Source organism: Vicugna pacos, chromosome 2 (assembly GCF_048564905.1).
Source record: "Vicugna pacos chromosome 2, VicPac4, whole genome shotgun sequence".
Lineage (NCBI taxonomy): Eukaryota > Metazoa > Chordata > Mammalia > Artiodactyla > Camelidae > Vicugna > Vicugna pacos.
In genome coordinates, this window is record NC_132988.1 from 67,120,550 (window position 1) to 67,146,133 (window position 25,584).

The following is a 25,584-nucleotide window of genomic DNA, read 5'->3' on the forward strand; positions in this document are numbered from 1 at the left end:
AAAAGTGGAAGAAAACAAATGTGACCTTGATGTTTCCTTGAAAGTCCATAATCTCCACATCTGTTCCTTTTATCCTCTGATGATGTTAATCTTCTGTTTATTTTGCTATTGTAATTCTAAACACATGTAGTTTTCTCAGAGACAACCCTCTCAGAGTTGACCTATGCCTATTCTTTCTTACCTCACAAAAAGAAAAAAAAAAAGTGTGTGTGTGTGTGTTGGTGGTTTAAAATCGAGATGGTACTTCCTCTTTAAACAGTTGCCTTTTCCTCTTACACAAGGAAGATCTCATTTTGTTTGAGACTGGATAAAGTTAAACAAACCATACACCAACCAGAGGGTATGATGGCTAAGAAGCCCCCTAAACCAGCTCCTCGCAGGATCTTCCAAGAAAGATCAAAGATTACTGCTCTACCCTTGTACTTTGAAGGCTTTTTATTAGTCAAGCGGTCAGAATACCAGGTAAGTCCATAGATGACAATGTTGAACTAGAAGCTTCTGTCTTAATATAAAATTTATTTCGTAGTGATATGATATGACTAGGGCCTTCTTGTTTCTGCTGGGATTAAACCCTCTTCCTTGAGGGCAGAAACAGGGTTTCAATTTTCATAATTTAAATACAGTGTATGGCTTAAACACGTTTGTGTATATATGTGTGTATTATGTATAATAATATAAAGTTCTAATGTTAAGCCACTAATGTAAAAAATCCTAAATTTCAAAGGAATTTATTTAAATATCACAAGAGTTTAGCTTGGAAGATAAAATCTTTCCTATATATTTTTCTCTGCAGTTTACTACTGTGCTTCCATGATGACATGTACCATTAAGATAAAATACTATGATTGAAATTAAACCTTCTGCTACTATTGTCAGTTGATTAAAGTCTACATATGATGATCAGATTATTTTTTATGATAAACTTGAAAAAAATTATAGAAGTGATAAAATTGATACTGTTTAACATTATGTATAGTTATATGTTCTAAGACTGTTCAAGACAGTGATTTTAAAAGATAATACTTTGATTGCTCTATGCATAGTATGTACACTAAACTACATAAGTATATTCACTAAGGAAACTCACAAGGCATTTTGTATTTTATAAACGTAAAAATGAAAACTTATACTTAGTTAAAAATCAGTGCTTTGAAATACTAACTGTGGATAATTGGAAATTAATTGGAGAAACATGAAAGTGTTACTAAAGAAAAAAGAAATCATAAACTTAGGTCAAATTTTGTAAAATTTTAATATTAATTGAAACTAGAAAAATTTAAGTGTTTTGAGGAATGCCATAGGAAATGTTTAATAATGACAAAAACATTTTCTGAGGATTAATTAATGCTTAGAAAAAATTATGTATGTAAAAATATCTATAATAACATATTCATATTTCTTGCATATATAATCAGATCATTTACTATTGGAGAGTAAAGACATGGTAATTTGTACTGTTATGTGTGTTAAACATAAAAATATATAACATAGTAATATTTGTCAGTTACACTGGAGTATTTTTTGATTGATCCTATGTGCTTTTTAAAATGAGTTCAATCTTGTTACCATGGGTTAGCTACATTATTACATTTTGCCAGGAAAGGGGAGTAGGGAGAAAGAAATTTCTAAATTATAATTTAAATTTGATTATTCATTGAATTTTTTCCCAAAGTATTTACAATAACTGTTTCTGATACTGGGCTCCTCTTAGTGTTTAAAAAAGGCATTCCACTGGTATGGTTAGCAGAAAAAACAAAATTTCAGAGTGTCAGTAAAATATGTCTTTACCTGATGGCTTGGCCATTTACAGACTGTGATCTTATACAAGTTACTCAGTCTTCTTGAGGCACAATTTCCTCAACTGTAAAATGAAAAGAATATGACTTACCTCCAATGTATAATGCCTGGGATACAGTAGATGTTTAATGAATTTCTTCATTTAAGGAGTGTTATAATGTGCCTCTTGTGCACCGAGCATCACACTCAGTTCTGCAAAATATGAGTAAAACTCAAAGATCCTATCTTCATGAGGCTTGGCTTAGTAAGGAGTAATGACTCACCTGAATGCTACTCTAACTTTTCTTAGAAAGTATGCTTTGAAATGGAAGGAATAAACAATAGGTGTAAATATTTCTCATTAAATTAACTTGTGTTTACACTTGAATTCATAGCAAAGTATCTTTTACTTATATGTTAGGGAAAAGAACAAGAGAACAACAGTAATGTCTACTAACAGGGTGGTTTCAAGGATTGAAGTGATAATATATGTAAAACACCCGGTTCACACTAAAGATTAGATTCATTCTCCTTCCATTTTATTATTTATTACTTTTTTATTATAACAAAATCAGTTTATAATGTTGTATTAATTTCTGGTGTACAGTATAGTGATTTAGTTATACATATATATTCCTTTTCATATTCTTTTTCATTATAGCCTATTACAAGAAATTGAATATAGTTCCCTGTGCTATACAGTAGGACCTTGTTGTTTATCTATTTTATATATGGTAGTATCTGCAAATTCTGAACTCCTAATTTATTCCTCCATCCCTCTATTTCTATCACATTCTTATTAACATACAAAAATCAGTTTTGAATCCACAAGTAACACAGCTCAAAGGAGAGCCACAGTGATGAGCAGAGTGCTTGAAAGTAGAAGTGATGAGAAAAAGTGAAGGAAAATAGTGGGCCAGGGAATCTTTGAAATGGAGGTAAGCCGATGGTATAAAGAAGGTCACCTTTCCAGCTTATGGGCTAGAAGAAGCTGGGAAGCTCTGCAGAATTGTTCGGTGAGTTCTCTGCTGAACGAATTCAGGACATTTAAGTTAGAAAAAATAGAACTGAGGAATAATCTGTTCTACAGGAAGATTACACGTTGAGAGGTATTTCTTAGCTGTTTTCGTGCACTTTTAAGAACTAAGGAGATTTGCCCCCAGGAAAATGAGCTAACATACACCATTTTACATGCAGAGCCAAAAGGTCCATGGATTCCAGGTCAAGAACTCATTAAAAGTACACAATCTTCATGGAAAAGATAATGTGCAAAGATTTACTTAAACCACAACACTAGAATTCTAGATTGATTGGGAAGGTTTATTCAATAATAAAAGCTATTAAATTCCACACTGGGATACCAATGGCATCACAGTTCTTCCAAATGGAGAAAATTCTCATTTTTTGTGGAACTATTTGAAAAGAAGAGAGTTTGGGCAACATCTCACAGTTTCTTCAATCTGTGATGTGCTAACATTAAAAACATTGTGTGTAATAAGTCCTCTTATTAGTCTGGACACAGAATACAGTCATCACAATAACACCAAAAGAACATTTCTCTGACTAGTCTTCTAATTGCCACTAATTCTATTTGAAACATTTCAGGGCTATTTCTATTGTGCTCTCAAACATAGTTCTCTATGCTGGTAATCTCCAATTTTTTAAAATAAGACACTCCTTTCAAGAAAACATTTTTGAGCACAGACCTCTAATACAAGAATATTAATTTATTTAGAAATTATATATGTGTATTTTTATACTAATACTCCAAGCAAATTATTAACTATATGCAAAAAAGGAATTAAAAAGATGAAATAAATGAAATATAATGAGACATTCTTAAAGTTTCTTCCCCAATGGGATCACCTTGTATGCCTCTGGGGTTTATGTGCTCCACTTTGGAGACCACTATACAACATTTGTCCTTAAGCAAAGGCACTTTACTCACAAGAAAAAGAATGGGAGCTTTTTACTGGGGCAAGGAGACAGAAGTATCAGTCTTACTGCAGAACTTGGGCAATTCCTTCAAATCTTTTAATATGTTTCCTGTTTTGTAAAATGGATACACTTTTGAGTTACTGAAGGGGTTGCTGTAGTGATCAAATGGACTACATAAAAACGGGTATATTTTCTTGAGGTGTTGACGTATGGAAGATACCATGCGAGGCTCTTAATGTCCTGTCACTCTGATCTCACAGTAACTCTTCCAGGTAGAAATTATTTTATACACTTCACAGATGAGTGAGTTGTTGCTCACAGAATTTATGTTCAAGATTTTTCATCATTAAAGAGCCTAGCTTGGATTTTATTGCAAAGACTTCGACATAATGCTGCCTTTCAAACTAAAGTTCTAATTTCATTTTGATGGTGGGTTTCCAAACGTTAGGAATGTCTAATCACTAGATCCTTTATCACATTGAGCTCAACAGTGAGCTCAGCAGACTTTGAAAAATTCTTGTTTAATTGAAGAAAAATGAGATTGTGACCTTAAAGTCAAAATACAAAATCATCTAATGATTACAAAGATAGTGATAAATCCAAAAGTCCCATTTCAGTGTTTTTCTTACTTCAGCAACTGAGCACAAATGACTGCTTAAAAGTAAGAAACTTTATGTTAAATGTATTTCATTCAAAAATGTGTCCTTCAAAGTTAATTTTTAAAATATTTATGTATCTCTGTAGATATAAATATATACCTAGATGTTGATCATTGAGTTTGATATTTATAGATGACTCAGATTATACTGGTTTTCAGGAGCACTTATCAGAAACTAAATCAAGACTGTGACTGGCAGGTCTCTGCACACTGAATGTAAGTTTGATCTATTGTTAGGTTTGTGGCTGCGGTTGGCGTTCACAGGGCCTACTGATATTTTTAATCTTACTATTCTTCCACACTGCCTTTTTCTCAACTTAATGCCTTTCTTCTTGTGCCTTTCCCCATCTAATAAACCCTCCTTAATCTTTTCTATGAATCTATATATTTGTTTACCGTAAAACTCCTTTTTGCCTCATTAATTCTACACAATTCATAGAATTCTCTCATGACTGAACACCTCTATAATTTTTCTCAAGAGTACAGATGCACGTCTGCATGTACACACAGAGGGAATGCAATAAACCTTGACTGCTATTAGTGATCTTAGTTTTTCTGTCTTATGGCAAGTTAATACTAGTGAGGCTATTTAAGAAGAAGAACAGCGTGGTAGACTTTAGCTGTAGAGCTTTTTCTTGCTTTCTTTTCCTTCAAGAATCATAGACTCTCAGGTTTGGACTTGATCTTGGATGCCATACTTCAGTAAAACCACAAAACCTGTGATTAAGTTCTCTAACCAATATGCCTACATTCCAATCTCCTTCCCACTCTCTCTCATTCCATCCTAGTTCCAAAATACAGTGTAGCCTTGACTTCCTCCTTGCTTTGAGAGACTTAACCTCTAGAGCAGGATGTGAAAGCCTGAAAGAGAGAGACATGTTTTTTAAAAAGCTCGAAGATAAATTTGAATTATTTTATTATTTAATCTCAAGTCACTCTGAGAAAGTTCATGTATTTTTCAGAGTGACTAGACACTTTCATGGTTTTTCCAGAACACCTGTTTGTTCTGTAAACAAACAGTATAGGTTAACAACTTTTCAAGCCAAATTTCTCAATGCAGTTTTCAATATCTTAAGACAATAATGAAAGGGTGATTTTATATAGAAATGACAATGGATTTCACTGTTCTGGTTTACAAAATATCTTCTCCTTCTTGTACATAATCTCATTGAAAGAGATCTGCTTTAGAGATTTTTAGATGCCACCATTGTCACATATACATACAAATCACCATGCGGAAAGAGTACTATTATTTGGATAATAAAAAATGTGAAGCATCTGTCAATAATGTGAGTGATGAGGCCATGCTTTCCCCACCCTCCACTGGTCAACATTTATGGAACCCTTGCTATGTCCCTGGTCCTATGTACTTTCCATACATGACTATTCAATTCAACCTTCAACAGCAACTCTATGAGGCAATAGCAGGAGGCTGGTTTCCCTACTCCTATTCTTGGTCCCTTAACATTGAACTTATTCTTACAATTCAGTGGCTTTTAATATATTCGTAAAGTTGTGCAGCCATCACCACTATCTGGTTCTAGATCATTTCCATCATTCTAAAAAGAAACTCTATTAGCAGTTACACACATGTCCCCTGCCTTATACATTTTATACCCATTTGTTGGGATTTTTCCTCTCCGTAGTTTGAAAGCAGGTGAAAATCAAGACACAGGAATCACACAAATGAAGATCAATTCATTACTTTTACTATTAATAAAATCTATCAATATATGGTTTAGATTTAAGGCCAAAACTGTGCTAATACTTTATCTCAGATTTAGGTAGCATTGAGTCACTTAGGTAGTACTTTGAATCACTGACTCAGTTTAAGAGCCACAGCCTGCCTCTCTTGGAGGTCCTTTGCCACATGGCAGGGAACAGAGCAGAATGCCCACTCTGTCCTGGTAGGCTGAACAGGACAGGAAGGGATTGAGCTGAGCATACTGCCTTCTAAACTCACACGTTACTCAGCCCTACTCTCTGTGGAGGAGATAATTTCCTCGAGGAGTACTGTGTGGAACAGAGTGGGATGAAAGAAAGCAGCGGAGAGACCAGGAAAAGGGCTATTTTAATGCTGTTAACACTATGCATTCCATATGAAAATAAAAGGGAAAAGACTTCTGATGGGGTTGAAATTAAGGTTTGTTCTCTTGCCTTATTAAACTACTTGACTCTGAGAGGTGTCAGGTATATACTGGCATCTGGATTTCAGACAAGAGGAAGAAACTCTTTGCCCAGTTTTATAATTGCTTCTTTGGGGACCATCTATGTCCAATCCTTTAATCCTATGCCCTTTTAAATTGTCCTTTTCTTCGGTAATCTGTAATTGGTTCAGGAGGCATCAGCAGGTTCATTACATTACATTATCGCCAGCTCTCTGTTGGGAGGTAGGATGAAGTGGAACGACCGCAGGGCTTGGACAGGGAAACCTTACCCCAAGTTCCAGCTCTGTCCCTGAGGTAGATTGCTGCAGGACTACTATCAGTTTGTTCAAGGCTTGCTGTATGCACTTGGAAATGTGACTTTTCTGCTCTTTCCATAAAGAAGTTGAGTCTATTGTTCTGCCCCTTGAATTTGGACTGGGTCATGCTTTGGCAAATGTGACAAAAGCAGAGGATTATACAGTGCTTGCACGGTGGGTTTTGCCCTGTTTTGCTCCTTGGCATCCTTCTGCCAGCACGTGAACAAGTCTAGGTCAGCTGACTGGAAGGTGAAACCACACGGAGTATGACTCCAGTTGTCTCACTGGGGTGTTTTCCATCAATTCTCTGATTCTCTGGACATCAACTGGGTATTCAACAATTCAGTTCAATTTTGATACTACCTACCTACCTACCCAAATTTAGGACAGACCCCACAGCTTAGTTAAGAACTGAGTCCACAAGACTGCCCCCTACCTCAGTCACTAGTCACAAGTCCCAGACCTCCTGTGCTTCTGACTGACTGGCGATAAATCAGGGGTTCCCATGACTCCCTCGTAAGATTTCATAATTTACTAGAATGGTTCACAGAACTCAGGAAGACACTTTGCTTACATCTACTGGTAAGGGGTACAATTGAACAGCCAGATAAAGAGGGCAAGATCTGGAAGGGTCCCAAGCCCAGGTGCTTCTGTCTCTGTGGAGATGGGCTACACCACCCTTTTGGCATGTGGAAGCTCATCAAATCTTGCTGTTCCAGGTTTTTATAAAGCTTAATCTTCAGGCCCACTCCTTCCTTCCTGAAGGTTGATGGGTGGGGCTGACAGTTCCAACCCTCTAATCATTTGTTCTTTTGGTGATCAGACCTAACCTGAAGCTATTTAGGGATCCCATCCTAAGTTACATCATTAGTATAAATTCAAGTATGATGTAAAGGGGCTCATTGTGAATAATAAAGACACTCCTATCACTTAGAAAATTCTAAGTGTTTTAGGATCTCTATGCCAGGAACTTGGGGACTAAGACTAAATATACTTTTTATTATACTACACACACTCACTCTCCATTCCCAGCTGAAACTCCAATCAAGTGAGTGAGGGCACCCTTGACCATTCAGCCACAGCCAAATATACCCAGATCCAGAGAATCATCAGCCAGCCACAGAATGATGAGAAATAGGTAATATTTGCTGTTTTACTTCACAATGCTTTAGGGTGGCTTGTTACACCACAAAAACTAACTAATATAGCAACTTATCTGCCATGAAAACAAAAGAAGGAAATAGTTCTATTAAGAACATGAGAAAGATGCTTGCTATAATTCAGAGTGAATAGTGGCTTCATGAGAGCCAAGGAAAATAAAAGTAAGACGGGTTATAGAACTCCCATTATTTGAGAAAATAAATATATAAATTCTGAAGAGGTGACAAATATTTTGCTGGTCAAAAGAAGGATAAATGATATGACAGTATTAAAAAAACACAAGATATCATAATATATGTGTCTTCATATTCGTAAGCAAAAGAAAAATATTTCTTATGATTTTCTTACATTAATCATCAATGTAAGTCAAGACAATCCAACATGTTACGAAAATTCAGCTTATTAAACTCTAAAGGAAGGAATGATCAACATTTCTATGAAACTGACTGGAGGTTTTTAAAACATACTTTTGCAAAGAGCTGAGTATGATGGTAAGTCTTTAGATGTGGAAGAATTTTCTTGTATTCTTAAAATCCACTTACCCTTCTTTTGTAATACAGCCAATCTTCATAGAATGTAAGTTCTTATCTAGGTAGCCTTTCACTTGAGTGAGTGTCTGACTGGGTAATTTAAATATTTTAAACTTAAAAAATTGTATTTCTATAGAACTCATAATAATGTGAATGTATTAATAATGAAATGTTCACCACATGAATGAAATTTGAACTTCAAAGTTCAGTTTTGATTGTTATTTTTATCATTATCAATTGCTCATATTTCCTTGACCTATATAAATATATATTCTGTTTATTGAACCTAAACTATGAACCATGTACTATGCTAAGTGATTTATGTGTATTATTTCACTCAGTCCTTTCAACTGTCTTGGAAGGAAGATACTAAATGCTTGTCCTAACCTGGCCCCTTATACAGGCCCCTCTTACAGGTGCAAGGTTCCACTGAAACTGCATAAAAAGTCAAGCATCTTAATGAGGAAAGTTTTGGAAAATGATCTACTTAAACACAAATCAAATTACAACCCCACATCACACCTCATACTAAAATACATTTGTGAAGGATTTAACCAAGAATTAAATGTTACATTAAGCCATAAAAAGTAGGTGATTTATCTTATAGTAAAAAGGAAACTTATACCACACAGCAATTAAGAAAGTTACAAAGGAAAGTATCAAGAGGAAAATAGTTGAATATACACTAAGGAAATAATGCTTATAATTTCTTTCCTGCAGGAGTATAAACATTATTGGACAGAGCTGAGAGGAACTACACTTTTCTTTTATACCGACAAAAAAAGTACAATAGTAAGTAGACATGTTCAGCTGATTTAATTTTTTCCCTATAAACAACTTGTCGTATAGTTTATTATTCACTATCTGTCTTCCAAGAGTAAAGATGTTCCAGTATACCAACTTAAGTAAGAACATTTGCCTCCCTCTCCCCAAAATTTTTTTTTAAAACTTTCAAAAATGTACAGTGGGTAGATTTTTTTTTAATTTATATCTGTGAGGGATATCAATTCCAAGACCCATGGTAAAATCTCCTGGGTAACTCAGAAGAAAGCATTAATTCATGTTTTTAACTTTGCATTCTTCCCTTGCTGATCCTGTTAATAAAAACTTAGTTGAAAAGTGAAAACTTTAGCAGGACATCTGGATTCATATTGCCTAATACCAGGTGATAGCTTTAATTTTCCCTACTTTTCATCTTGCTGTAGCATGCAGTTATAATCTGAAGGGAACTAGATGATCCCCAAAGCTTATAACATACAATATGTCACTATTTAATTTTTCTAGAAAGATACAAACATACCCCATGAAATGACTTCTAAGAGCTCAAGCATGAGTGTAACAATAAAGAGATTCTGAGATAATTTATTTGTGTTAATTTAAAAAAATTGATTTATATCTCAATTTGTCCAAAAAAAATTGAAAACTATGTATTTCTTTTTTCTTTTGTACAAATAAAATGTAGCATTTTAGTAGCAAATGCATGCCTACCTTGGAATGCTATGCTTCTAAGAGATTTTATGATTCAGTAACGTGCTGAAATATAAACACTTTACACCATGGATGCAGTAGCCCACACATCTTAGGACATCTTTATTACTTGATCAGATCTAATGAAAGATACAGAAAGAGCCTGTATGATGTGTTCACCTGCAGGCATTTCAGCACCATTAGTGGTAAACTAACCAGAAGTCATTTACGAAAACAAACAGAAAACAAAGTTAAAATGGTCATCTTTCATCAGAGTTCTGGATAGACAAGATTTATATAAAGGTGGTTTCAAATACCATAATAAATTTTAACAAAATTAATTTCTTTGTTGTCCTTCCAGCTTCCCACTGATGTTAGTGAAAATATAAAAGACCTTAGTCTAAACCTTGTAAAATACACACATGTGAGAGAGTTAATGGTAATTATTCACCCAGTACATGGCAAGAGGAGGTGCAGCTTAGTGACTGAGAGCCTGGTCTTTAGGCAGACTGTGAGTTCCATGTTGTTCAAGTTGTTCCAGTATAGGCTGGATGACTGCATGAAGGGATACCCTGGGGGAGATTCAAGCAACAGAAGGCAGCTAGATTAGACAGATGACCTTTAAGGCTCTTTCAACACTACAATTAAAAACACAAAGATATGACTTCCTTTTTTCTAATCAACAGATCAGCTTATGGCACCCTATCTAACTCCTCCACTTCTTCTTTTGTTGCTTCCTCCTTTGTCTTAGAAAAATTCACTTAGCTTAACCTAGACAATTTATCAGAAAAAGATTCTTGTGTAATTTAAAATTTTGTCCCCTTTTCCTTATATCTCTCTTTCCATTTTTAATTGCTTTTTGTTATTGAAGAAATATTTTTAAAGAAAAAAATATTTAAAGGCAGGGAGAGTATTAAAAAAAAAGAAATAGGTCAACTCAAACTTACCCTCAGCCTCACCAATATAGGAATTGCTCTGGAAACAAAATTATTTACTTATTTTTCATGCCTTACCTTATTCAGAAGATAAAAGAATCATATTCACAAGAATAGAGTAAATAGGTTATATTGGGCATAATAGAGAGTAAAATGAAAGGAGATAAAAAGAAGTCAAGAAAGAGGCTGATTTAGCAAAAATTATACCATTAAAAACCCTACTATATTTACTAGAGATGGCCCTAATCTTCCTATACTACAGAGCAAGTCTGACCAGTTGCATACAGACCAATTCATATAGGCCAATTGCTCAAAAGAAATATTTTTATTATACTGGAATAATATAGGAATTTCTTAATAGGATCCTCATAACCCATGGCATATGGTAAACATTGAACAATGACTTTCTGAAAAAATGTATGAATATATACATATATATACACTTATTATAAATATTACTGATATAAAGAATGTATAGTATACAGTTTAAAAAACAAAATACACAATATTCTTTACTGTAATTTCCATGCAGGCAATTGATTCTTACAGAATACTTTTGTTGATTTTTCTAAACCTGTATCTGTAGCCAACTATGACTGCAATCCATCATGATTTGATAAATGGAGTTGTTTTCCAATCTGCTGTTTCCCTACTAACATTATTGTATTGTCATTAAACATATTTGACATGTAGTTTGGCCAGTGGTTTTGTTTACATTAATGAAAGTAAAGCAACAATTATGTATGTCAGAATGTCACCTATTTGTAATGATATGAGCAACTTCTTCACTAAATGAGATAATTTTTGAATTATGGAAGAATACTTTCTCATTTTTATGTTCTGTTTACAATGAAAAAGCTTCAGGCACAACAAACTTTAAAATTTCATCTGCATTATTAATATTTTCCTCTTTACTTCCTGGAGTCTAGAACACAGGCCAGCAAAATGTGGCCCTTGGGCCAAATTTAGCCTGTTGCCTGATTTTGTACAGTCTGTGAGCTCAGAATGTTTTTCTTTTTACATTTTTAAAGTGTTGTTAAAGAAAAAAGGAACAAGAATTTGCAACAAGACTGCATGTGGTCCTCAAAGCCTAACACATTTACTGTTTAGCCTTTGCAGAAAAGTTTGCTGGCCCCCTGGACACTTAACAAAACAATAAATCAAGCCCTAATTTGTAATTTGTAAGATTTGTCATTTTCCATGGTGTAAATACTCCCACCATGGCCAATTTCAACCTATCAATGTTACCTCACTGAACGTGGAGTTGGAAAGACAGGTACAGCAGCACAGTATTCTAGTATATAATACTTTCAGAGAAATGAAGACATAAATAAACACAAGAGCTTAGAGAGTGCTATGCAGTAATATAACCAGAAAATGATGTTTTGAATTCTAATTACCTGTTGTTAATATAATTTATTTACTTGTATGTTTATTTAATTAAATTTTTAACAATGGCCATGTTTAACAAGCATCTTTCAAAACTGCTGAAAATTTAACAATTGGCTTTTGCAAACCTGTATGAGCTAGTCAAACCACCACCGCAAAATACATTTCCAAATGCCCTCTAGATTGGGAAGGGGTGTGATGCCCAGCTGCAAACCAGGATATCACGCCAGGTACAAGTAACTTGAAAGATATTACTAATTTTCCTTCCTGCTAGAACTAATGTATGTTACCCATGAAATAATTGAGATTTCCCTGTATCTTTGCAGTATGTTGACAAGTTAGACATAATAGACCTCACATGCCTTGCTGACCAGAATTCAACTGAAAAAAATTGTGCAAAATTCACTCTTGTTTTGCCAAAAGAGGAAGTGCACTTGAAGGTAAGTGAGAAGCAGAAATTAGTCTGAAACAAGTTCTGGTTATAAATAGCGTTCACCTTTTCTAAACCTGGTGGCTGAGGTAAAGAGGAATTATAAGAGGAGCAGCCAAGGCTTATACTTTGTTAATATTTCCTGCCTTTGCCAAGAACTATAGTTTCCTAAACAGAGATTTGAAAAGGCATGTTCGCTTGTTTAGTAGACAAGCACATTGAAACCGTATACTGCTGTCCTCTGAGAAAGTCAGAGCTTCCACCTGGTGTTTTTAGAAAGTTGTTCTTGAATTGGCACTCAGGGACTTGGCATTCACTGAGTTTCCAGAGATTCTGAGACCTATCCAACATGATATATGTTTGGAACCACTGAATCAGACAAATTCACATTTCAACAGATTGAGAGACATCCTGCAAGGCAATTGGCCTAAGCTCTTCAAAAACACCAGAGTAACGAAAGCCAAAGAAAGACTGGACACCTGTTCCTATTTATGGAGATTACGGAGTCATGACAAGTAACGCAGTGTGTGATCCTGGATTGGACACTGGGTCAGAAAACGGAACAAAAGCTATAGAGAGCATTTCAAGACAATGAGAAAATCTGAATGAGAGCTGCATATTAGATGTACACAATTTGTGATATATGAAATAAATCTCATAAAACTCTAATCTCCAAATAGGCAGAGATCTGTTTGTTAAACTCACTGCTATATACTCAGCACCTACATAGAAAACAAATTTTTTTCTTGAATTGGCATTGAAAGTGAGCCATTTAAAGTCAACCCACAACTACAACACAAAGCGAATGACTGGCCATTAAATAGGGTATAGTTGGAGTTGACCTTGAAAGCATTGGTCATTAAGCTTTCATCTACTAGGAATCTACTAAGGCCCCACTCCTAATCTGGGCCTCAGAATCTGCATTTTAGGCAAGCTCTCTAGATGATTCTGATGTGCTGGTTTAGAGCACAAGATTAGGGTCAGAGACCTAAGTTTGCGTGACTATTTTATTTGTTAGTGTATAATCATAGGCAACCTACTTAATCTCTTTATTGCCTTGGATTCTTCCCTTTGAAGTCTTTACTGAGATGTAACCCTCTGACTGAGCCTACGTGGACCACTTTATAAAAATTGCAATTCTTTTCCCCTCCCATGAGCCCGAATGGCATTCCTAATCTCTCTTAACCCTGCTCTACATTTTAATTTCTTTTATTTCCATCTGACACCATAACATGTACTCACTGTTATGTTTATAATTTATTGTTCCTTGCTAGACTCTAACCCCTATGAGAATGAGGATTTTTGTTTTGTTCTCTAGTGTAAACGAGTACATGAAATAGTGGCCAGCACATAAAGGCACTCAATAAGTATCTGTTAAATGAACACTCTGTAAAAATTCTTTTTAAAAAGTAACTTTTGTGTAGTTGCCGTGAAGATTGAATCAGTTAATACGTATGAAATACTTAGAACAGTAGCTGCCACTTAAAGCACTTAATAAATGTTGGTTGTATTAGTAGTATTTAGAGCTATGAATTGAAAGCTTCTAAGGTAACTTACTAAGTAATAAGATAATTGGAAGTAACTGTATTGGTCCTACCTGGTTGCCCCAAACTTAAAGCCAGTCAGTGTTAAATACCAGTGGGGGAGTAACTATGAATTGAAATACTGCAGAAATAAGTGTGCTAACATTTAAATCTTTTTGAGTTAAGTAAATTTGTACAATAAGCAAATACACTAAAGCTATGTACTTCTGTCTTCTGTTAAAAGAAAACAGTATTGAAATATTTCATAACAAATACATATTAATAATTCAAAGCCAAAAGGAAAATGAATTATTTCTTCCTTTTAATTGATTTTAAGTGGTTTAAAAATACAACTGTTTTCTTAAAGCAATGTGCTTCAATAAAAGAACATGCATTTTGTCAATCTTGCTGGGTTTTGATGGCTTACGTATTTTGAGTTTTATAAAACAATCATATGAAATTCTAAGGTTATTTGAAGTTAATAAATGTATTAATGCTAACAGTCATTCATGACTTTTCTTTTCTTTTTTGTTTTTGTTTTTGTCTTCATCTTTAGACAGAGAACACAGAAAGTGGGGAAGAATGGAGAGGCTTCATTCTCACAGTAACAGAAGTAAGAAGGACATTATTTTTGATTAATTCACTTATTCAACAAATACTGACTGAATAACTACTATGAACCATGCAGAGTGAAAGGGACTGAAGTTATAGCAATTGAAAAGGACAGATATAAACCCTTACACTTACTCATGAAATTTATATTTTTATTGGATGAGTGGAAAGAGGAAAGAAAATAAACAAGAGAACAAACAAGATAATTTAAAATTGTGATAACTGTTATGAAGAAAATCAACAGGAGAATGATTCTAGCTAGTAAATCACAGATGGTAAGGGAGACCTTTTGATCTTATCCCTTTGACACAGTGGTCCTTTGTATATTATGATATTTGTAGCTTACATAGCATCTGCTAAAATACTTTCCAGTTCCTTTCTTATTCATATAATATATATTTATAAAATGCTAACTGAGATAGATTTTATGAATTACATAGACAATATAACAGGGAGAGACCATCAAAATGAAAAGTCACCTTTCAACATTTGTTTAGCGAGTCTTAAGAGAAAGGGATGCTTATCTGTTCAACTCTGTGGCATCTTATCTGAGACAAATAGTAAGGTCTACTGCTTAGAGTTAACTGTTGGCAAAATAATTACCATTATTTTAAATAAAGCCACAGTAGCAACTGTCTAAGAAAGATGAGGTACTTTGATAACCAGCTCCCCAAAGAGCAACATATTTTCTAATACTCTTAGGGGATATGAAAGCTTCCTATGTTTGTTAGGGTCAGTTAAATACAGACTTTATCCAAAGCTAGTTTCTAAGAAAAGCCTTTCCAGTCACAATAAAATAAGCACTGCACTTTACCAAGATGTTGGATGCTGGTCCTTTGTCTTAGACAAAAGCCAGTAAAAGTTGGAGGTTCAACTACCATGTAGGAAAGTCATAGGAAGCTAGAAGAGTGGACCAGTTAGGTATGTTAAAGATATATTGATTTGTGGGGAGAGAGAAACTCTCTGGGGAACTGTATTTCCTCCCTCTGTTGTGGAAAGGCATTGGTGTGTGGCCTCGCACTTCTTATACTGGGGTACAAGTATAGGTGTCAAGGAGAACACTAAAACCACTGGAAAAAACATGGGGTGCCTCTTCCTGGAACACTAATTATGCTTGACATTTTGGCCCCAAAATTTTGTTTTTAGTTTTTTTCCTTGAGGTAAGGTTAAAAGCACTATTTTTTTAAGTTAAAATGTACATAGGCATATTAAAGAATTAAAATAAAATTCACATGAATTTTCAAAAGATGACAAGTTACCTCAAATATTGTGCTCTATAAATGTTGTTTTTATAATTTTCCTAGGTCACTCTGTTATATACATTCATACCATGCTGTTGTTAGGAGAACTTTAGTAGAAGTCTGAGAAACACAGACTATAGTTGAAAGTGTAGAGAGGTTGCTTTTGAATTAATTAAATTGGAGTTTGAGTCCTGGTTCCACAACTTTCTAGCTATCTGACCCTGGACTAGTTATTTAATCTTTCTGAGTCTGTCATTTTCCTTTGTAAAGTGGGGATAACAATACCTACCTTGTAGCATTGCTGTGAGGATTTGCAATAGCTCAAAGCTTGGGACATAATAAGCAATTAATAAGGAATAGCAGTTTCACTAGTTTTTCCTCAGTCTATTATTTTTTCTGCATTAGTATAAAAGGGAATAGTCTTATTGATTATTAGTAGCTTAATTATCCAGAAGAATCTTCTCTAAATATTTTTGATTATGTACCCTTATTAATAAGTTTTTATTTCAAATTTCATATATATTTTTGGATATATACACATATATGTTTAAAATATAATCAAAAATAGGAATTAACAACATAATACATAAATGGAAAGTGAAGTTCTAGTATTTTCATCCCACACTCCAAAGGACTTTCTTACACACCCCCTGGAAGGCATGGACCCCACTCTAGGGATCAAGATGACGATCAGACATGGCTGGCTCAAAATATAGGCTAGGTATTGTCACATAAAGAAAAATATTCTACTATTCAGATTATAACTTCAAAGAGTATATAGCTGGTCATAATGAGGTCTAAATGAGAGGTGTGAAAATCTAGGAGACTAAATCCAAGCACACTCTAGAAAAGACTTTCTAAAAAACCTCATGTGTGAGTGAAAATTCAAAATACAAACACAAACATACCAAAATATAGACCATCTACTGCTGGCTCTCAGTCATCTAATAACTGGTTCCATCTCAACCCCATGTTGCCATATGGCTGGTGGAGCTCGTTCCAGGTTACCCGTGGGACAACTTGCAGGTATGCTAGCACTTCCCTGACAGTGAGATCTCGTGAGCTCAGAGTGAAAAATGAGAGGTTTGTTGTTACTTGAATCAGCTTATGGTGCCAGGTGGGCATACTTTGCTTTGGGCCCAAAAGGAGAATTTCTTGGAAGATCAGGTATCCTGTGCAGGTTCTAGTTGGTTAAGAAGCAACTTAATTCTAAGACACTAAGATTTTCTATTCATGATCCTATCCACCCATTTCTGTCAAGTAACTGAAGCTCCTTAGGACTAGAACAGGCTCATCGTTGCTAAAATCAGTTAGTTATTCTGCTGTCTTTCTTGTTTGCCTACTGCTTTAATTGATTTCAGCTGTCAGTTCCCCTACATGTGTCACTCCTTCCTGGGCAAGTAATTAGACTGCATGAAGTCCTAGAGAGAGAAAAGAAAAGGAGGACTGAGATAGAACGGTTACCGTGTTCATCCTCGGAAAAAGAGAAGGAGCCAATTGAAGATTATGTGGATGTACTGAACCCTATGCCAGCGTAAGTGCACCACAAACTCCAGTTTACTTATTAGATTACTGAAATTATTTTCTAATTATCAAAGAGAGCTAGTCATTGGACTCATTAAAGCAAGGACAATAAGCTCCCTTGTGGACACACAGTGTATCTCTGAGTACGTGCTATATTTCCTCTTCTAAGTCATATCAACAAAATGCAGATTTGAACCAAGCCTCTTACCACAAAGGAAATCCCCTTCCCCCACACCTTTAGACTAAATAGATATTTTTTTCCAAAGAACAAACCTAAATAAAAACTTCTGTGCAGAAGGAAGGAAAAGGATGTTTTTTCACCATGCAACTCTATGATTGACTGATTTTCTAACAGGAAATTATACAGAAGACTTAACATATCTGAAAGTTTTATTTAATTGATCAGTCAGTGAGTAGTTTTGAGCTTGTACTTTGAGGAAGTCACTGTGTCAAGTGTGTAAGGTGTTGGGAAAGAAGAGGCACAGAACATGCTGAAGTCAATAACATCCTACATCTGTCTTTTAACTCTTATATTGCTAAAAAGTGTGGCTAAGAGTGTGAACCCTGGAATCTTGGTCTTCTTGTCAGTGAAACTTGTCCTGGTACCATTTTTGACATCAGGTTCTGATGCGTATTCTACCTGTACCACACTCACTGAAAACTGCCAATCATCTCTCTTAGCTGAAACCTGTGACAGCTGATGGACTGATAGGTTAAAATTCACACAGACTGCTTCTTTTTCTTTTTACTCAATAAGACAAACAATACATGTTTATTACAGTTAAATATAAAGAAGATTAAAATCAGCCTTTGTCTCACCAGAGATATTCTCTTTCAACATCCTTGGTGTATTGCATATCCTGCCAAATTTTTTTCTCTGTTGAAAAAACAGGCTTTTCATTGACCACAATATTTACTATAGAAATAAGTTGAAAAAAATGAGAAGCACTTTAACAGTTTTACACATTAAAAATGCCACCAATGCCATTAGACCATACAAGAAGCATGTCTAGAGATGTTCTGTATTTCTGAAAAGAAACCACCAATAAATATTATTTATCCAAGAGCTTATTATAGACTGAGTCTGGGGATATATTGTTAATCCTTATCTTAGATTTTCAAGTGGTAATGGTAAATATATACTTTTCAGGTGATAACTTTTCAGGTCTTTCTTGTTTAAAGACAAAGAGGCTTTGGAGGGATGAGGGAAAGAGGGCCTTAAGTATAAGCATACTCACTGTGGCACAGGCTTGTAATAATAGTAATTATATCACTGTCATTGTAATAATAAAGCTGGGAAATTTAAGAAAATTTAATAACTGCAGCTCTTAGAGTTATTTCAGTACCATTTTTTTCAGGTAATGGTCTTCATCAGTTAAAAAAATCTGTTTTTTATCTCACCTCTGTAGATGTTTTTATGCAGTGTCCCGGAGGGAAGCAACTGAGATGCTTGAGAAGAATCCTTCCTTGGGAAATATGATCCTGAGGCCTGGTAGTGACAGTAGAAACTATTCCATCACCATCCGGCAGGAGATAGAGTACGTTTAATTAAAAAAAAAAGCATGGAATTATTAAAAGCATGGTATCACTTTAGAAAGCAAAGTCACACAAGTCATATCAGCACCTGTTCTGTGTTTTGTTGGGGCTAATAATGTGAATATAAGAATGAGGAGGGAATGTTATACAAACAGTGCTAAAGACAGGGTTAATATTTGTAGTAGGGAAGAAGAAAAATGAGCAAATTACTTTGGTTCTGGATATAGTTCTGTTGTTCATTCACTCATTTCAACCAATGTTTATTGAGCCAAGTAATATTTGAGGTAGATGTACATGAGCAAACAAAGTAATATCCCTGGTATAGTGTCTACATTCTTTAAAAAATTTTTTTTTGTTTGTTTGGGGAGGGGGATATTAATTAATTTATTTATTTATTTATTTATTTATTTATTTAATGGAAGTACTGAGAATCAGACCCAGGACCTTATGCATGCTAAGCATGTACTCTACCATTGAGCTATACCTTCCCCCAGGAGTCTACATTTTTGTAGGGAGACATAGACCATAAATAAATACATAACTAAAAATATCATGGATATGATAATAAGTTTTATGGAAGTAAAATAAAGCAGGATGGGAGAAAGAAGAACTCTCAGAGGTGATACAGAGAGAAATTGTTTCTGGTTGCTGTTGTTGTTTTAATACAGGGTGGTCAAGGAAGGCCTACTTTATTAGCCTACACTTAAGCAGAGACCTCAAGGAAGTTAGAGAATATAGCATGTAAATATTTAGGATAAGAGCATTCCAGGCAAGAATCATATATGCCTAGAGGCAGGAGAAGGCTTGGATTGTTCAAAAACAAGAAGATGCAGTGGACTGAGCAAGGAGAAAGAGGTAGATGAGATTCCAGAGGTGATGTAGGGGCTGATGGCTCTAAGCCATTCAGCTTATTGTGGAGAAAAGGGTTATGCTCTGAAGGACATGAGAGGCCCCTGGACTGTGATGAATAAATAAGTGACATACTCTGACTTAACCATAAAACGAATCACTTAGGAGCCTTTTGTCAAAGTTAAGAATTCCTTTCTAGTGAAATGGTTTACCTTTGATAAAGTCAGTAACATTTACATGCAAAAGTTGATTTTTCTGTATAGTAAGGGTCATTGTATTTTTTAAAGTCCATGCCAGCTCTCAGAGTCTATAAAAACTTGCATTTCAGTAGGCACTCTGCCTTACTTAACATTTTTACAACTGATAATATAATTAAAATACAGAGTTTTTGTCCTAAATGGAAATATTCAATACATGATTATTTTTCATAAAAGAACTTAAACAGAAGTTTGATTCTTGAATTTGCTATTCTTTCTTTCTTTCTGGGGATAATATTCTGAGGGTTTTTTTATGGGTTTTTTTTTGGCCATATCTATCAATGAATCTCTCTACTGATCCATATGTAAATATCAATAATTCTAAACATATTAAATACGAAGAAACTGACAAGTGAATAAAGACAGTAAAAAGAAAATAATCATTACAGGGCAAAATTAAAATTATGGCATATGGCTGCAATGCTAGTATAAGCCACAGCCCAATAAGCTTCATTCACTTGCCAACTACTTCATATAAACTAAGACTTGTCTTTATACAGTAGCCATGTGCACTGAATAGATGGCAAGAATGTTAGATGGTAAATCAAATCCTGGTTCTGTGTATGAAGTAAGAGAATCTATGGGGGTGTGTGTGTGTATTTTTCCACAGTGAATATCTATGTCAACTATCCTGTGGTTTCATTATTTTCTGTTTATTATAGACTAATATTTGCTATGTTGGATTTTCAACTAATATGGTAGAATATCATGGATTACTCACTTTTAACTTGAATTTTAATTTAACTGGCTATCTTGAATCAAATCCAAAAGAAATAAAAGTTATGACTGCCATTAAATATCAGTGAGCTTAGAAGAACTGGGAGAAAAGTGAATTTTTCTATTTAGTATAGCCTGGTCAAGGAGCTTGTCTTTTTTCAGGGTTTAGGATACTGAATATCACTTAAAATACAAAATGCCTTTAACTGCTTACTTTCACCTTTAAAAATAAGAGTATGTAAAACTGAGTTAGAATTTATCTTGAAGATTTTTAAAAAGAAATCTAACTGCTTGAAAGTTAAATTAGATACACAAAAAAGTGATTAACTTTTTTCCTTCATACTGTTCTTTTCTTGGTTGGATTGAGTGATCTATTTGCATGTGAACTCTGTGCTTATTGTTCTGCATGAAACGAACGAATTCATGAGATCTAATAGCTCTTTAAAGACTAAATATACAGTCTTTATATATTTCCTGCACAATAGCAGCAAGATCTATTTTAACGTGTTCTAAATTAGTCCAACTTATGATTTGCATTTTCCGTACAAGTGAGCCATGATAAATAACAACCTTTTTTGCTGCAAATGTGAGTTGTGACCAAATGCAATGAGTGTCTATATTTAGAATATGAATTTAACATCATAGTTTTATTTGTATTGTATTTAAGTTATATTTAATCTCATAAGAGTCTGGCAAAGGAGTTCATATCAAAGTTACATAATTCTAATTTTAGAAAACACATTTCCAGTTTAAATTCATAGAAATACATGCTTTTGTACAGCTGATGGTCACAAAAATGCTTAACACTTCATAAAATTGACCATTCCCCCCACCAAAAGTTTTTATTTAGGAAGCAATGAGTGACCGAATGGTCAAACTAGAACATTCTAACACTGGAATATGTGCTTATTTATGTTTGGGAGAATAATTTATACCTGAAAGTGGCTAAGAAAAATTTTAACTGGTTTTGCACAAATATTCCTTATGAGCCAGATATATCTATGATGTTACAGATTGTTATGTATGTTCTTTAACGCCTCAACATAGGTCTTTTAGAATGCCTGAATTTAATATCCTCTATTTAACAGGTCACTTAATTTTAAAGAATAGAAATTGTAGAGAGCAGAGGAAATTAAGCTTGTTAGACTGTAGCACTTAATGTAAAGACTTTGGCAGAAATCTAGACTATCAGTGTTACCCACAAAACCAAGTCATTCTCTTCCAGGTTGTAGGAGAAATGTTCAGCCATGCAAGTTTAGACCAGTGTGTCTGGTAAAACACTAGCTGAAAAGGACAAGTTGGTTTACAAAGCAGTACTTGAAAGTAAAGTTATCTCCATCTGTTAACAAGTCAACTGTGGGAGGGAAGATCATAGTTTTCAGGAAGAGGCAAAAGTCATTCAATGTCAAATTATCAGGTAGCTCCTCTCATGATGCAAAATGTCATCCAACTTTACCCAGCCCAGTGGTGCATGAATTCATAAGACATAAAGCTATTCTTACAACAAACTTCATAATGTGGTTTTGCTTTCTTAAAATTGTTGAGTACAGTGTAAGCTAGAAGAATAAACACTGTGGAAAGCCATTAGCCAAGAAAGCAATAGAAAATACTGACCCCAAATTCATTCCTCTGCAAAAATTGGGGTCAGAAGCTAAGAACAGTATTTATAACCACATTTAAGGCCACAGTTTTTTTTTTTAAAAGATAAGTTACTTCTTTTTTGAGGTCATAGTCAGGAAACCTCAATATAACAAATGTTATCAACCTAAGTTTTTATTCCCCTCTTCATTCCTTTGGAAAAACAAAATATGAAAGCAAAACACAGGTTTTTACAGAGAGTCAAAATTTAAGTGACTTCAATGGAATTTTTTTCTACCTTACTTTCTGCCTCAGAACTTAGTCCTGTTAATCAAAGTTCCAAGATAGCCTGTTAACTTTTGCTGCTTTTCCTCCCACAGCTTTACCATGAATGATGATGATGATATGATGGCTGCTACTAACAACTCATTGTCCACACTTACGGGGTACATTTGTGTGCTCTCTGTTGAGTGCCTGACAAACATTTCTTTCAGGCACAATTAAAAACTAAAACAGTATTTTCCATGTTTTACAAGTGAAGAGGCTGAGGTTTACAGAAGCTACTAAGATAAAAACAATACATTTGAAAACTATTAAAAAGTAGTTATAATTTACTGAGGGTCTATATATGACAGACATTATACTAAGGACTTTTCAAACATTAATTCACAATAGCCCTATGAGAAAGGCTTTACCATCTCCATTTTATAGATGAAGACATGAAGGCTCAGAGAATTCCAACAACAGAATTAGAATTTGAACCTAGATCTTTCTGGTTATAGAGGCCATACCTTTCAAGCTTTCTATCAGTCTTCCAAGGAAAAATAATCACTTATTTCATATAAGTATAAGAATTCTAATTGGAATTGGTGAGAATTTTCAAAGGTAACTATATGATTATAAAGCTCTTTTCACTTAGGGATAAAGATAAAGCCAGAGCCAATCAACCCAGAAGAGGGTACTTGTAAGATCTCTTATGTCCCAAAGTTTCCTTCACCAGTCTGTGACTGATTCCTGAAGGCTTACAATTAAGGAGTACCTTTTTTCTCCTTTTTTTTTTAAAGAAAGGAAGAGAGTTGGTTAGGTTTTATCCTATGTTTTGAGAGTGAAGCTCTAGAATAAGCAAGCCATTGGAAAAAAATTATTAGCTGTTTTCCAACATGCTGTCCTACTAAGAGATTTGGATATTACATTAGATAAGAGAGTCCTTAAACAGAATTGTAGTTCTGTCCTAGAGGAATGTAACCTGGAAATGGCAAGAGTGATGAGAAAGAACACGGGAAGCCCTGTAGACAAACTTTACCTCACAATTTTGCTTAGGCAGCTTCTGTAAATTGGACAGATGTTGAACTAGTTTGTTTTTCAAGCAAATAAAAGCGTAATAAATGCCGTTAATTTTTCAACATTAGAAAGTCTTGGTCCTGATACTGTTGCTGTATGAATCAAGGAAATTTAAGGCAAACATACTGACTGCTCTCAGTATAAATTAGTTCTAGCAAATAGCACTGTGAGATGGGTTCCCAATATTCTGAAAGTTCAATTTCATAAATATTTATTGTGTGCCCAATGCTGGAGTACAAAAGTGAATAGAATATATTTTGTTCTAAAACAGTTATAGTCAATAAAGTACTATGCATTTAGGATGGTAATACTTTAGAGTGCTATGTGACTACAGAAGAGGAAGACATTAGGATTCATTTACTGTACTTACATTCTCACCTGTGTGTTCATTTAGTACCTAACACCTACCATTTTCCATATCTCTAAGGCATCTCTGAAGTTAGAAGATATCCAGGGTGGTATATGGCTAGCAGGAAGAACAGCCATTGAGGGCATTCTAATGGGAATATTGATGAGGTGAAGAAGAAAGTAATTTGCTTTCAGAATTTCTTTCTACTTCCCTTCTAATATAGAGAATATATATTTGATTTTTATATACCTACATAGGATTTTATATTGTATACTTTGTAAATTACTAGCATTTAAAAAAGTTTCTGCCTGGAAGATTTTAGTTCTTGGTTTCTTTTTTCATCTGTTATTCTTCTCATTCATCTACTCAGTGACCCAAGTTTCCTATATCCCTAGTGTATAACCCCATAAAAAGAGACATAGGAAAAAAGTAAATAGTAAAACAAACAAAAAACGTGTGTGTGTGTGTGTGTGTGTGTGTGTGTGTGTTTTGCCAAACCCAAATCATGGGAGTATAGTTTTACTATACAGGTGATATTTTATAATCACTTTAGTTTAATTGACCCAATAGTACACTCAAATGGAGATGAACCTTTTTTTTTTCTTTTCATTTTAGCCTTCCAAGAATCAAGCACTACAAAGTGATGAGTGTAGGACAAAACTATACTATTGATTTGGAAAAACCTGTAAGTAGCTATTTCCTTATTGTTGATTAATTTTCTCCTGCTTCCTCCCAAAACTATCTTATAGAATACAAAGTAAGGTGGAAAAGCATATTCCTTACCTAAGAACATAGTGTTGGCAAAAACAGCCATGTTAGGAGGCCCCGAAGGTGGCAGACATACAGGGTGAGAAATGAGATGCGACAGCAGGTGAATGAGGCAGAGTAGAAGATAATTTGCTAACAATTCTTTCCACTTCCCTGAAAATCTTTATCAAACAGTTGCCTCAGAGAGAGAAAAATATTTCTGTTAAGTATCTGTTTTACATCCTCCAATTAGAAGTATGTATTTCAATGTGTTTATCTCTAATGGGAAAAAATCTTTGAATGCCTAGTCCTCTAATACAGCAGTTGTATTATGTATCACACTATGCAGTTGTTCAGAAATTCCCCTCTTAATGGTGACACAATAGTGAAGAAAGAATTTCTTCCTCATCTTCAACCCCCTTCCTATCCCAACCAACTTATCATAGGGCTAATGATAAAATATCATAACCACTGCATACTGTTAGGCACAGAGCTAAATACTTTACACCATCTAATTTAATTTTTATCATTACCCTGAGGTAACACCTATTACACAGGTGGA

At 34.5% G+C, this 25,584-nt stretch overlaps 1 protein-coding gene across 2 annotated transcripts in view; it reads left to right on the forward strand.

The window, feature by feature from the left end:
• Positions 1–254: 254 nt before the first annotated feature.
• The window catches only part of STAP1 (signal transducing adaptor family member 1), a 33,840-nt gene continuing 8,510 nt past the window's right edge, over positions 255–25,584 (forward strand). For both annotated transcript variants that reach the window (XM_015250851.3, XM_031689792.2), the window contains exons 1-7: positions 255–462; positions 9,248–9,319; positions 12,645–12,758; positions 14,828–14,884; positions 17,486–17,658; positions 19,058–19,186; positions 24,891–24,960. In XM_015250851.3, the coding sequence (XP_015106337.2) occupies positions 343–462; positions 9,248–9,319; positions 12,645–12,758; positions 14,828–14,884; positions 17,486–17,658; positions 19,058–19,186; positions 24,891–24,960 (735 nt within the window). In that variant the 5' untranslated portion in view covers positions 255–342. The remainder of the gene's footprint in view (positions 463–9,247; positions 9,320–12,644; positions 12,759–14,827; positions 14,885–17,485; positions 17,659–19,057; positions 19,187–24,890; positions 24,961–25,584) is intronic.